This window comes from Pogona vitticeps, chromosome 5 (assembly GCF_051106095.1).
Source record: "Pogona vitticeps strain Pit_001003342236 chromosome 5, PviZW2.1, whole genome shotgun sequence".
Taxonomy (NCBI): domain Eukaryota; kingdom Metazoa; phylum Chordata; class Lepidosauria; order Squamata; family Agamidae; genus Pogona; species Pogona vitticeps.
In genome coordinates, this window is record NC_135787.1 from 23130041 (window position 1) to 23144986 (window position 14946).

General features: G+C 44.1%; 1 protein-coding gene across 2 annotated transcripts in view; it reads right to left on the minus strand.

Moving 5' to 3' along the window:
* Window positions 1–430: 430 nt before the first annotated feature.
* Window positions 431–14946, minus strand: part of PPA2 (inorganic pyrophosphatase 2) — a 36604-nt gene continuing 22088 nt past the window's right edge. For both annotated transcript variants that reach the window (XM_020796399.3, XM_020796400.3), the window contains exons 8-12: window positions 13734–13861; window positions 9643–9728; window positions 8014–8083; window positions 2998–3037; window positions 431–649 (exon numbers count right to left, since the gene is read on the minus strand). In XM_020796399.3, the coding sequence (XP_020652058.3) occupies window positions 618–649; window positions 2998–3037; window positions 8014–8083; window positions 9643–9728; window positions 13734–13861 (356 nt within the window). In that variant the 3' untranslated portion in view covers window positions 431–617. The remainder of the gene's footprint in view (window positions 650–2997; window positions 3038–8013; window positions 8084–9642; window positions 9729–13733; window positions 13862–14946) is intronic.

Consider the following 14946-nt stretch of genomic DNA (forward strand, 5'->3'; position numbering starts at 1 on the left):
CAATTACCTTGAGAGGTGGTGAGTGCTCCAACACTGAAAGCATTCAAGAGAAATGCAGACAACCACCTGGCAGATACCCTTTGATTTGTATTCCTGCACTGAGCAGGAAGTTGGACTTGATGGCTTTATAGGCCCCTTTCAATTTCACTATTCTATCATTCTATGCTCTTGTACAGGGTGCCTCCCAAGAATATATGAGACTCCTAATGTCTTGTAACAATTACTGAACTCAATGTCCCCCCGTGACCTCCTCTCTGTTTTCATGTCTGAAAGAGGCCTTTATTCCTCTGCAAGTTATTACAAACACCTGTTTGTTTGGCTACAGTCCCCAGAATTTAAGCTGGAAGGAATTCCTGAAAGGAAAAGACCAGTTGCTTACCAGTAACTGTGGGCAACAATTGGATTAATTTCATACACGGACAAAGAGAAATTCTTTAAAAAATCACTTTTATTTACACAATAGAAGATCTGCAGGACCTAAAGATGTTCATACTTGCAAGTGCATCAGTGATGAATTCAGTTGTGTATACTCAACAATGTAGGTGAGTCTGTATATGAGAGGACAGGGAAGGTGAAGCAGTTGGAAGATTTCACAGCTTGACTTAAGACAATGCTGGTCAGCCCCGACCAAGAAAATGCCACTGGTCAGCTAAGAGAAAAGAGACCAAATGCTATTCATTAGAAGAAACAAACATTATACGAGTAAAATGTAGGTCATTGTTGTCCTCAGTGTATACTCAGCATGGGTGTCTGCAAGGAGGCTATGCTGGAGTCCTAAATCAACTGATGCACATCCAACTGGGGCCTGTTCTCTGAATCTATCAAGGCTCCCCCTACCTGCCCAGCATACACAAAGCACTCAGTCTGAACAAACATTTCTGTAGTTCAAAATTTAAGAGACACACATTTTCACTTATAGTAGCTGATGTACAAAGTGGATGAGAGTGCAAAGAAATAAAATAAAACTTCTAGAATTCATTAATTTGGGTCTTATTCTTTGTACATTTATACTTTCATAGTTTATTTTTTATATTTTGTGTAAACTGCCCAGAGTAGACACATTCTAGATGGGTGGTATATAAGTTTAATAAAATAAAATAGAACTCTCGACCTTGAATAAAGACAGCCATATCCAACACCCACCCTCCCACCCCGAAGATCACACTTCCCCTTTTTAGGGAAGGACAGCCAATGTCCAAAGGTTTGGGGGCTTATTTTCCACCTTAGGAAACACTAGAGGATGAACCCAATATTACTAAAAATCAAAACTACGTAATTCTGGGAATGTACCTCCCGGTTTGTCTTTGTAGATTTGCAGGTTTTTGTGGGGCGTGAATTCTGCACCCAGTGTATTGCAAAATTGTCATGTATTGGAAGTGTGAAAAAATAAGCTAGGGTTTCAGCTAACACTAAAGCCCAAGGAAAGGAGTAATGTTTTAACCATAACTAGCCTTGACTGTTGTGACCAATATGAATTTGACTCCGGGAGGCAGTGGAAGACAGGAGGGCCTGGTGTGCTCTGGTCCATGGGGTCACAAAGAGTTGGACATGACCTAACCACTAAACAACAGCCCTGACTGTACTCTGGCCCCCAGGAGGTCCTTTAAGATGGTGGTTTTGGCTACCTACACCCTGAACTACCAGGTGTCTTGTAACTCCACATGACTCTGTTTTGTTGGTACTGGTGGCCCTCTGAGCTGCCTAAAAACCTCTTCTGGAGAGGGTGAAGAATAAATCCCCTTCTTGGCAATCCTGGTGGAAATAGTTCTGTCACCAGCAACCCCACAGCCTCTACAATGAAGGTTGAACTAAAAGTTTTGCTTCTCAGCATGAGGTGCCACACTGCCGTGTCTGATATGGTCATTCCCATCGCTAGACCACCTCTACTGATCCCACTAGCCTATTCAAGGTAAAAGCAATCAGCTTGGGAATCCACAGCATCCAGCAGGAAGCACAGCACATTATGTTGAAGAAGGTTAGGCTTACTACTCGGAATAGGATTTTTGTATTTCTTTGGAATACAGCCCCCAGAGGTATGTAGGAATCTGCCAATTATGCTCTGTGCAGGCAGCCTCTCACGAAACCACCAGACCTATAATGCCTTGAAGCTCCAACAAAGCTTAGAGCCCCCCCAATAGATTTTCTCCATTTATTTATTTATTTATTTATTTATTTATTTATTTATTTATTTATTTATTTATTTATTTATTTATTTATTTATTTATTTATTTATTTCCTGCCTATCTGGTCGTGTCAGGACCACTCTAGGCGTGTCAGGACCACTCATCATGTCTGAAAGAAGCCTTCATTCCGCAGTTGAAGTAATTACAAATACTGGCTAAAGTCCCAGAATTGTGGCCGGGAGAATTCCTGCAAGAACTCTGGGGCCTGCTGTCTAAAAAAATACAAAAATCCCATGCTTACTTACTATTATGCTAGCTCTTATTTGTGATGTCACAAAGAAGCCTGGAATACCTCTTTGTAAATGATTTTCTGGACGAAGAAATCATAGGATCATGCCTTAGGCTGCAATTCTTTACAGGCTTATGTGGGAGTAAATCCCACGGCACTCAATGGAGCTTACTTCTGAATAGGTAAGGTAAAGGTAAAGGTTCCCCAGTTGTGTCCGACTCTAGGACACGGTGCTCAGCCCCGTCCAAGCAGTAGAGCCAGCATTTGTCCATAGACAGTTTCCGTGGTCACATGGCCAGTGCAGCTATACACGGAACGCTGTTTATCTTCCTACCAAGGTGGTACCTATTTATCTACTTGCATTTACATGCTTTCAAACTGCTATGTTGGCAAGAGCTTGGACAAGCGACAGGAGCTCACTCCATCATGTGGATTCGATTTTGTGACTGCTGGTCTTCTGACCCTGCAGCATAGAGGCTTCTGCAGTTTAACCCACAGCGCCACCACGTCCCACACTTCTGAATAGACAGCACTGTAAATCTTTCAATCTGCTTTAGAATGTATATGACCTGTAACAGCTCTTACCTTCTTTGGAGACTGAATGTTCTTCCACAGCAGGTGGTGCCTACAGAAATAACATGAGTTTTTTAAAAAAATTGAATTAGTACTACTAACGTGCACAGAGAATACAAAAGGAAAGGACTCTTCCCTGAGAAACTTACAGTCCAAAATCCACTGTGGAAAAGGGGGAAGGGGAAACAGAGTAAACAGGAAGAGGATGTGCTCAATTCAGTTACATGTACTTTTAGGCTTAATCACAGCAGATAAGCCTTCCTCAGTCTATGTGCCTCAAACATATTGGACTAGAACTTGCAGCCACTAGCTTTGCTGACTGAAGATGATGGAAGTTATACCCCAGCGCTAGGAGTACAAAATCAGGATTCAAGAAGGCTGTAATACAGCATGACAACTAGAACACAGGTTTCTTCAGGAAGAAACTGGCTGCTTCAGCTAAAAGTCAGGGATAGAATAACAATATTTCTTTGTAGCATATGATGTGGTATGTTCACAGTGGCAGCTTCTTTTAAATTAAATCCACAGGATTTCAAAGTTTATGTACTTCTGGACAGTGTGGCTGGGTCCTGTGTATCCTTACTGTAGCACAGAGGTCGTCAACTGCCGGTCCGCGGCCCATTGCCGGTCCCTGGCTTGACCCCGACCGGGCCGCGGAGACAGACCTCCCGCCATCCCCCCCTCCCCCGCACGCACTTGGAGACGGCGGAGGAGGGGGATAGCCAAGAGCCCGGGAGGCAAGAGCATGTCCGGGTGCTCTTCTGGCTGCTTTCCTCGGTGGAGGGGGGTCCCTCGCCCCTGCATTCAAGCGCCCCGCGCGCAAAGCAGCTGTGGGGAGGGAAGTGCGTGCGGGGGTGGTCGGGAGGTCTGCCTTTGTGGCTGACAGCGGCAGCAGGGGCAAGCCCGAGCCGGGAGGCAAGAGCATGGCCAGGTGCTCTTCTGGCTGCTTTCATCCCGCCGGAAGCAGCGACGGAGGGGGATGGGAGTGGGCAAGACCTGGGAGGCAAGAGCATGGCAGGTGCTCTTCTGGCTGTTTTCCTCCCGGTGGTGGCGGCGGCGGGGGGTGGGAGTGAGCAAGACCCGGGAGGCCGTGAGGACAGACCTCTCCCCACCCCCCGCACGCACTCCCCTCTCGAGAGCTGCTTTGCACCCGCGCTTGTCAGCATGAGCGCTCCCTCGCCCCTGCATTAAAGCGCCCCACGCGCAAAGCAGCTGTGGGGAGGGAAATGCGTGCAGGGGTGGTTGGGAGGTCTCCCTTTGTGGCCCGACAAGGGCGGCAGGGGCGAGCCCGAGCCGGGAGGCAAGAGCATGGCCGGGTGCTCTTCTGGTTGCTTTCCTCCCGCCGGCGGCAGCGGAGGGGGGTGGGACCCAGGAGGCCATGAAGACATACGTCGCCCCACACAAACTCCCCTCCCAAGAGCTGCTTTGCGTGCGCGCTTGTCAGCATGAGCACTCCCTCGCCCCTGCATTCAAGCGCCCCGCGCGCAAAGCAGCTGTGGGGAGGGAAGTGCGTGCGGGGGTGGTCGGGAGGTCTGTCTTTGTGGCCCGACAGCGACGGCAGGGGTGAGCCAGAGCCGGGAGGCAAGAGCATGGCCGGGTGCTCTTCTGGCTGCTTTCCTCCCAGCGGCGGAGGGAGGTGAGAGTGGGCAAGACCCGGGAGGTCGTGAAAACAGACCTCTCCACGCCCCCCGTGCACACTCCCCTCTCGAGAGCTGCTTTGCGCCTGCGCTTGCCAACATGAGCGCTCCCTCGCCCCTTCATTCAAGCGCCCCACGTGCAAAGCAGCTGTGGGGAGGGAAGTGCTTGTGGGAGTGGTCAGGTCTGCCTTTGTGGTTCGGAACAAGCCTTCCCTTCCATAGTGCATGCTGCCACTGCACTTTTCTTCTGACGTCCATCAGCAACAGGGCTTCCTGGCGAGCTGGAGAATTCCAGCCAAGTTGGAACCCGAAGTGGCGAGAAAGCAAAGGCTCCCAAACTGGAATATTCCCTCTCCCCCACTTTACTTCCTGGAGGCACAACACTGCAGAGAAGGAGGGAGACAAGGTGAAGTGGGGGCGGGCAGGAGAAAGAGAGCCACCGGCGCAGCTTCTCTTCCTTTTCTTGCTGTGCCACGGCAAGGTAAAGCGGTGGGTAGGGCAGACGAGCAAAGGCTCCTGTTGTGGGGTGGGGAAGGGAGAGGCCAGCAAGCCTTACCAAACCCCAGCAAGCTGTTCCCTTCTTATCTCTCCCCCCCAACCCTAAGGAGGGGCTCCTCGCCCCTGATGGTCTTCACCTACGTCGCGTTTGGAAAATAGCCCCACCCTTTCCCCCATGTAAACACTCCTTCACCCCTTCAAGCATGTGCCCGGGTGCAGGGGTGGGGTGGGCGCGCTGGTGGGCAGGCGCTCCTGTGCATGTGCGAAGCGGTGGGGGAACCCTTTCCCCAACCACTTTGCAAGTGTGTCAGAGAGCGCAAGCGCGAGGGGGTCGCCCCACCTCCCTCAGAAGCTCCACCGGTCCGCAGTACAAAAAACGTTGAGGAACACTGCTGTAGCAGAAAGATACATCCTTAAAGACATGAAGACTAAATGCCTACCACCCACCAATATTACTTCTCTGTTTTGCATGGAATGTGCATTTTACAAATTATTTTAATGTATAAGCCTAGCCCACAATTATGTTCTATGTGTTTTTCCAGTTGTCCTCTCCTCTCTTTATTCTGTTTATGAACCTTCAAGGATTTAGTATTTTTTAAAAGGGAGTTTGAGGCTAGATTTGAAGAAAGAGGTTACCTGGACAAGCATTTCAAGCAAATGGGTGACAAGAAGGAGCTGCCTAAGACAGGAGGAGACCTTCTACAGAGCAGTGCTGAAGAAGCACACGGCCCCAACAAGGAGGGATCAGAGCAGAATGCTTCCAACCAGCTATTCTCAAAACTTTTTGCCATTACAGGCCCTTTTTGATTTGTGAGAAACTCTTATGCCTCCCCATCTCTTCCGTTCTCTACCATTCAACCTGTTCTTTTAATTTAAAAAATATACCCAATTCATAATTTAAAATTTTAAAAAATGAATATAAAAACTGAGTGAAAATGAATTTAAAAATAAGCACAATATTTTTTTCTAATAATAAAACTGGAATATACCCTTAATGAACAGCAGAAACAAAACAGATGTAACAAAAAAAGCGGTGGGGCATCTCACAGACTCATGCCTTCTGTGGAATTTTTTCACATACCCCTTGCGATGCATGTCCCCCAGCTTGCGAACCAATGAACCACTGAGGAAATTCATCCCCCATCCTTTCTGTAGCAGATCTGCATCTCCTATCATTGAACATGTATTTTGTAACTTATTCAATACACACAGGAGACAGCATGTGTATTGAATGGGTGGAAAACCCAGCCATGCACACACAATTTAGCTGTTATGGCTTCTGGATGCCAGATGTGTTGTCTGGAGCCTCTAGGATAAGATAGACAGAAGCTAAACAAATACTGTAAAAACCAGAATATAAAGGATCCCACTGAAAGGAAACCGAGAGCCCAAGCAAATTAATGAACAGTCTCTGAACATATCTGCCTGTAATAAAAACAGGGAACTACAAGTCATTGAGAGCCTGGCTCTTTAAGAGAAAATGTAGGTCTCACTCTGTGCCACCTCCTCCTTTACAACTGCCATGACTCAGTGTACCAAGTGGACACTTAAGCCGATTAATAGTTAAAACACAGCTTTTTAAACAGCTGGGAATGCTCAAAAAACATTCAATGTAACTGATGGATACAATGAACGCAGCTGTCAAAGCAGTTTATCAACTGATCAGAATTTGAAGTGCCCTTCATAGGATGTAAACAGGCATTTACATTTTCAGTTCCTCTGCTTACGTTTGTATGTTCTGAACAAACAAACAAATGCAACAGCTTGTTGGACCAAGAAGTCCCTTTTCTATATTTCTTAGCCTTACGCGTGCTTGCGTATACATAACTTTCTCTTTTCTCAAAAGACACACCTCATTGCACAAAGCAGCAAAATAAAGTATAATTTTAGAAATGTGATTGTAGATTAGACTAGCCGCCGAGTTTTGGTAACTAGAGATGGGCACGAACCAACTGTCCAGCAGTTCGTGCCAGTCCGTTTATGGGACCAAATATGTGTTCAGCACTTCAAAGCCCCACCTCCTTCAGCAGGCATCCAATTGGAGGCAGAAGCCTGTATTCCCTGCCCTCCCTCCTCTGGACACTGCCTCTGAGTGGGCACCTGCCAGAGGGAGCAGGTCTTTGAAACATCGAACACTATTCGGCCTATAAACAACCCAGAACAAACCACAGAACCAGCGGTTCATGCCCATATCTGGTAGCAACTCATCGAAATGGGGGAAACGAGAGGATGACTAGATACACATGGCCAGATAAACCTTGTCTAGTTTGCTCTTGTTTGTGATGATAAGCAGCAGGAGTGGTGAAACCAGTATGGTCAAATTCTGATATTTCAGTGAAACAGATGAATGTGAAAAATGCATCATCAATACACTGCTTTAAAAAGGTTTCCAATTTCCTCCCCATACATGCTCGTGTTGCTTCCCCCATCTTCATACACTTCCACCACTGCTCCCAACAAGCCCATGAGAAACCTGAGTTCTTCATTTCATTTGCAAGCCAACTCTTCCTTTTCTCTCTGTTTTACATCAAAGTTGAGGAAACTTTGGCTCTCGAGATGTTTCAAACTGCAGCCCCTAAGAGTCTACGTACCAAAGGCCACACTGAAATGGATCCGATGGGAAGTGTAAGCTAAAGGATTCCCATCTGTTTTAATTGCTGGAACACAACTGCAAAATGTTGATTGTCTCTGATGCTGCTAAAGCAGGAGGGGTTAGGAACTTATGACCCCCCCCCCAGAGGCTGTTGGTCTACAACTCTTTCCAGTTCATACTATGTTGCCTACACTGGGTCATGGCCAACTGCAGTTCGAAAACTACAACTCCCTTTCCCTTGTCTCCTGTAATGGCTTAGCCTTTAAGAAAAGAGATGGAAGTTAAAAAAAATGCCCTTACCGATTGAACAATAGCTTGGATATCGTTTTCATTACAGCAATAGGGACTGGTGTCAACCAGGAGATTGGTACTGCAAACAGAATACAATTACAAACAACAGACGATAAACAACAGTACCACAAGGTTTATGATACGGTAGGTAAATAAAGGAGTTTAGTGGTGCCTCGCTTAACAATTGCCTCGTCAAACGACGAAATCGTTTGACGATGAAGTTTTTGAGATAGCAAAACGAGGTTTAGATAGGGAAATTTCACTAAACGATGATCGGTTCCCTGCTTTGGGAACCGATTTTTCACTAAATGACGATTTAGAAACAGCTGATCAGCGGTTCTAAAATGGCCGCCCGCTGTGCAAAATGGCTCCCCACTGTGTTTTCAGGACGGATTCCCCGCTTTACAGGCAGCGAAAATGGCCACCCCTATGGAGGATCTTCGCTGGACTGTGAGTTTTCAGCCCATTGGAACGCATTGAACCGGTTTAACTGCATTTCGTTTCGCAAGACGATGTTTTCGTAAGACTGCAATTTTCGCGGAACGAATTAACATCGTCTTGTGAGGCACCACTGTACAAGAAAAAGAACTGCAGCCATCTAGCTGTAATAAATCTGATGTCCTCCAGGTTTTTTAAGATTACAGCTCCTAACCTCCCCAGTCAGAGATGATGAGAATTATAGTACAACCCATCTGGAGAGATGCAACTTGGAAGAGTGCCAGTACAGAATGAGCAGTTCTCCTGCATCAACATACTATGGCAACATCCTGGTCATTTGCACATTCAATACCAAGTTGTGTAAAAGGCTCTAGAACTAAATTTATTTATAACTCCAAGAATTGGAGGTGGGGGAAAAAAGCAACTTTTCCAATAGCTGAAGAGGAAGCAGGCTCAAATTGTTCACCACCTCTTTGAATAGAGGGTTTCTGGCTCTGCCTGGTAATAGGTAAGCAATGTTTCCTCCTAATAGCTCAGCTTGTGGTTTTTAACTCTTCTTGGCCTTGTCTTCCCTTCTCTCCACAAATGCCACATGTACAGGAAAGTAGGTGGGAAAAGAACATCTTTGTAGTTCTCCCAATCTTGTAGACATTAAAGATTCACAGCATCATCCTATGCATGTCCAATCAAAAATTAAGTATCACTAAGTTTAATAGTAGTTACTCTTAGTACAACATCTACACTGAAGACTGAAGCCCAGCAATGCAATTCTAAGCATGTCTATTTAGATCTAAGGACCACTCCATTCCACATGACTTCCAGTAATATACCCACTTCCTCAGCAGCAAATTCTACTGAATTCGCTGGTACTTACTTCTAAGTAGACAGGCTAAAGGCTGCAATAGATTGCACAGTGACCTTTTCATTCCTTTTTTTATCAGTTATAAATTTTTGGTGAGCAAACTGTAACTAGGGATGTAGAACCCAATCCTTGGTTTTAATTAACAAGTAGTTCACAAGTAGTTCACTAGTGATCATAATTCTCAAAAAATCTAAATGCAGATTTACCAACAAAAAATATGCAGAAGAGATCTTGAGCAACAAACTGGATACCATAATAACAGGATAAAAGAAAACACAAGATCATCTAGCATTAATCCAGGATTTTGATTCTGATGTACCACTAAGTTAGATGCTTACCATTTTATTGCCCCTCCATTAGCCTTTTTGTGAACAAGAGCTTTCCAGTGTTCATGGGTGGACTTAATGATTTCAAAAGCAAACGCCTAGTCAAGAAACAAAATTGAAATGTTTAACGCCCACATTAAAAGAGTCATCATCAGATGTTCTGATCTGCAAAACTCATGAACAACTTCCAATACACTGTGGTTATACAAACAACACATTCAACCGTAGCTTGGTACTTTCCAACTGAATTGCTACGCCATTTCTAATCTTTTCCTTTTTTAAACATCATCTCTCTGAAACTAGTTCCAAAACCATCCACAAAGTTTCCAAATGCTGCTGGATTTACAGCACCCATTGACTGGAAGCAACCCAAGAGTGACGATGAATCCGTCATCGTAATGGACCCCTTTGAGCGTGGCAATGTTCCATGCAAGCCATGGGAACCAAGCCATACTCAGGGAAACAGTCAGTCCATTAGCATTCCCAGAACCATTTTGAGAAGTCTTTCCAAGCCAGTTCAAACAGAAAGCCAAGGAATTCAGTTCAGGATTTGGCTCTGCTTTAGGCAAAGCTTTTCAACATGTGCTTAATTTTAAAATGCCAGCTGTTTGGGCCCCAGCTCTCTCCAAATCTCACTCAAACAGTTGGAAAGTGTCTAATTAAGGCCAGCAGAAGAGCTGGGAATGCAGTGGAGGCCAAGAGCTTTTTTCCAAAACAGGGGGCAGAGGTTGAAGACCATCAAGAACACTGTTTTCCTAAAAGGATGAAACTTCAGGAACAGCAGCAGAGGAAAAGCTTCACCAGAAATGACAAGAAAGCTTATCTGGCATCTCCAGCTCTGGGAAAACTCAGTATTCCTGTGCAAAAAGTATTTCTCATGCACTTAGATTGAAGGTTTCCTATTGACTGGGCATAGGCAGCTCACACAGGGGAATGGGAACAGAGTGATGGGCCTGTAAAGTTTCCCAAGATCACAGCACATTCTTCAGTTCTAAAGTGCAGAAAGTATCACCTTGGAGAACTTTGCAAATACCAGCCGAGGAGCGAAAAAACAAGTTAGTGCACATCCCTCTTTGCAATTAGAAAATAGGAACTGAAAATTAATCTTTGCAAACCCTACAGGTACAGTTAAGTAAAGCCCTTGTTTATTATCTCAAGCAGAAAAAGACATTTTTCCAGTTTACTTTCATAAGCACAGGTGGATGATCTTCTGGCATGAGGAGAACCATCTTAGGCACTTTATGACCAAAATGTTCAGTCCAGCCCTATACTGGATAAGAAAGTGAATGCTTTGGCCATTTTTTAATGAAATGCAAACAGGAAATACCTGCATGCACTTGTAATTTCATTTTTAAAAGACCTGGGAGCTAGTTTTTTCTCTCTCTGACAAAATGAGTGTTTCTGGAAGTCTCCTGGAGCCAAAAAATGGGATTTTAAAGCCAAAGAATTATAGTCATTTTAAAAATGGTCTTTATGGTGGGGCTCTGAAATATCCTTGGAGGCTATAAAAATGCAGCTTAAGGGCTATGTTGCCCATACCTGCTGTAGATGTGTAGTCCCCAAACATGAAGTCATCAGGTGTTGTTGGACTTCAAGTTCCCAGAAACCCCAACTGCTGGACAGCTGGCTGAGACATCTGTGAGCTGAAATCCAACACCTGGAGACTAGGTCTGGGTTTTATTTCTCCAGAACAATATTGAATGCAACACGTGTAAATTGTAATTGATCATGGAGGTTCGGCAAACACTGGATAGGCCATGAAAGCAGAATCTGAGATCACATTTTGGACTTTGGATAAAACATTGCAAACATAAGTAAGCTTTCGACCCTGTACAGGTCTGCATCAGACAGAGCACCACAAAGCTGTGGAAGGTGCAGAAGAAACACAGAAGTTCCAAAAGTCATGGCCAGATGTGCAGGCCAGATTCCTCTGTTAAAAAGAAGTTTCAATACAGAGGCTGCAGACTCGGCTCCGAGAGGCAGGTTTCCAATTCCAGCTCTGGTCGTGTGGATTGGAGTGGCTCTCCAATCTTGTTTCTTCCACACCCAACCTTTTTTTCCCATTTGCATACCCCTTGGTAACCCACTTCCGTGAATTGTTCCTTTCACATTAGCAAAATGTTTGCAATTAATATGGTTGCTGGACTCACAGGACTGACTGAGATGCTCGTTTATATATACACTGGTATGGGCATGATGGAACTCAAATGTCTGCGAAGTGGAGGAAAGCTGAGCCTGTGAGGAGCACGCTAACAAGCATGCACAATGTACAGTTGTGCCTCGCTTAATGATTACCCCACATTACGACGAATCTGCTTAACGACGATGTTTTGTGATCGCAATTGTGATCGCAAAACGATGTTTTAAAAAGTTTTTTTCGTTTGAAAACGATCGGTTCCCTGCTTCGGAAACGGATGCTTCGCTTAATGACGATAAAAACAGCTGATCGTCAGGTTTTCAAAATGGCCGCCGGGTGCTTAAAATGGCTCCCTGCTGTGCTTAGGGATGGATTCGTCGCTATACAGGCACCGAAAATGGCCGCCGTATGGAGGATCTTCCCCTCTTAACTGATATATGATATTTGCTGGACAGTGAGTTTTTAGCCCATTGGAACGCACTGAACGGTTTTCAATGCGTTTCAATGGGCTTTTTAATTTCGCTTTACGATGTTTTCACTTAACAGCAATTTTCCTGGAACGGATTATCGTCGTTAAGCGAGGCACCACTGTAGTTGCATGTTCCTAACACAATGTGTAGCGAGGGACTCCCGACTAATCACCAAAATAACAAAGCAGGGGAATGGGGCTTTTCTTGAGATTAAATAACAAAGAAAACCCGATCCACCACTCATCATGTTCATTTAATTTCACAACTTTTGACTTGTATTTTGTCTTACACTGTTGATACATGCACCTTTTCCTGCCATTATTAGACTTTTTAAAATCTATCTATCTATCTATCTATCTATCTATCTATCTATCTATCTATCTATCTATCTATCTATCTATCTATCTATCTATCTATCTATCTATCTATCTATCTATCTATCTATCTATCTATCTATCTATCTATCTACCTATCTACCTACCTACCTACCTACCTACCTACATACATACATACATACCCCTAAATGAGCTGGTTTGAACCACTGGGGGTTTGTGTACCCCAGTTTGGGAACCACTGTTCTATACTATCCACAACCCTGTAGTGTCAAGCTTGATGAAGACCTGTATAGGATCAAAAGCTAGCTTATGTTTGTGATTTTCCAATACTCTAGTATCTATCACCTACCCTTGCTTTTGGAGTGTACACCAAAGCCACATATCATTTTCTCTCTTTTATTAGCCCAATCATGCCCCTGCTCCAAATTTCACACAAAAGCACCTTTCTATACAGGGCACTACATGCTACCATGGTTCTATGGAGATGATTATTAATTTAAACAAGTCCTTAGGAATACATTGAAAATAATTTTCTTTGCTACTCTTGAGATGAAAAAACAACAACCTCTACTGATGTGGTATTGCTGTCAGATAAACCTTCATCAAAATTCTTAACTAAAAGAAACATAAATGACGAAAACCTTCCCCTCTTAACTGATATATGCAGTAGTTATGTGCTATTGTGTTAAACTAAAGTGTTCAACATACTGGATCATTTATACTCAAGTATCTCTCAGACAAAACATCATGTCTAGACCTTTCTGAGGTCAAGTATGACTCTTCTAGCTTTGTGTGTGTGTGTGTGTGTGTGTGTGTGTGTGTGTGTGTGTGTGTGTGTGTGTGTGTGTGTGTGTGTGTGTGTGTGTGTGTGTGTGTGTGTGTGTGTGCGCGCATTTTTTTAAAAAAATCCCCCCACAATACATGGGCTCAGAGATTCCACGGTGAAGACCAAAATATCTACATCCATAGTACCAGAAACTGAAATATTTCATGTGCACTTCTGGAAAACATTTAATATACATTTATCTTCTCATGAATCTCAGAATGCTTATTTTCTGGAATGAGAGTTCAGCAGTTCTTCAGAAATGATTTCAGAGTTCGTAAATTAGCAACAACCATTAGCCTCTTAAACCATTGCCTCTTAAAACAGAGATTCCTCACCTTGTCTTTAAATGTCCCATTGAATGCAAACTGATTCTCCGGTTTTCCATCTGGGACTTTATATAGTTTGAACCAGTCAACTGTTGCTTCAAGATAACCTGGTTTGAACTTCCTGACATCTTCAATATCTGTAATGAATTATTAAAAATAAACATGTATTCAGTAATTAGTGAGAGGTACCAATTTGGCTCCCAGTGTGGTGAATAGAGTGACGGACTAGGACTCTGGAGAAGAGGGACTGAATCTCCGCTTCGCCATGGAAACTCACAGGGAGTTAGGAACTGGTAAAAACACTCCTTAAATATCTCACTTAACCCTGAAAGCCCTAATAGTGTCACTATAAATTGGTTCCAACTTGACGGCACAGAACATACACACACCACTTTGGCCCCCCAACCCCAGTTGTCAAAGCATGCATACAGGGACTCCCATTTGCCTACAAAAAGCCAGATCAAGGCTCTATAATATGAATACCTCATAGAAAGCAAAAGCAAAAGCCCTTCATTTTAATGAGCAAGTGTGTGTAGGTTTGCCTGAGACCCAAAAGTGTAAGGATTATAAATTAGGCTTGACTTAATAAGAGTTATCTATATAAAGATTTATTTATTTATTTGATTTCTAACCCGCCCATCTGGCCTAAAAGACCACTCTAGCTAGCTACCGTATTTTTCGCACCATAAGACACTTTTCCCCCACAAAACAGGGGGGGTGGAATGTCTGTGCGTCTTATGGAGCGAAGAAAACAGATTATATTTTCCTGTTTTCTTCTCCTAAAAAATTGGTGCGTCTTATGGAAAGGTGTGTCTTATTGAGCGAAAAATACGGTATATAACTCAGTGCAGAGACAGAGACTGGAAGTCTGATTCCCCAATATGTCTCCTGGAGAAAAGCCAGCCTGTGTGGGTTTGGCCAAGCTGCACAATCCCAGGGTGTCCCCAGAAGGGAATGGTATGCCCATTTCTGTGTATCCTCTGTGTAGAAATTCCTGGAAAGGGTCGCCATAAGTCAGAATTGACAACACACAATTATTATTTATATAAAGATGCTAAGCAGAAATGTTAACCCACCCAGCTATACAGCATTTAGCAACTGTCCAGGTTTTTAAAGACCTCTGGATTACCGACCCTGTGTTTGTAACAAAAAATGTGGCGTGTTGCCACAGAAGTAACTTTTTATATTGACTGGTTTTCTAAAATAAGCCTGGAAAATGCTG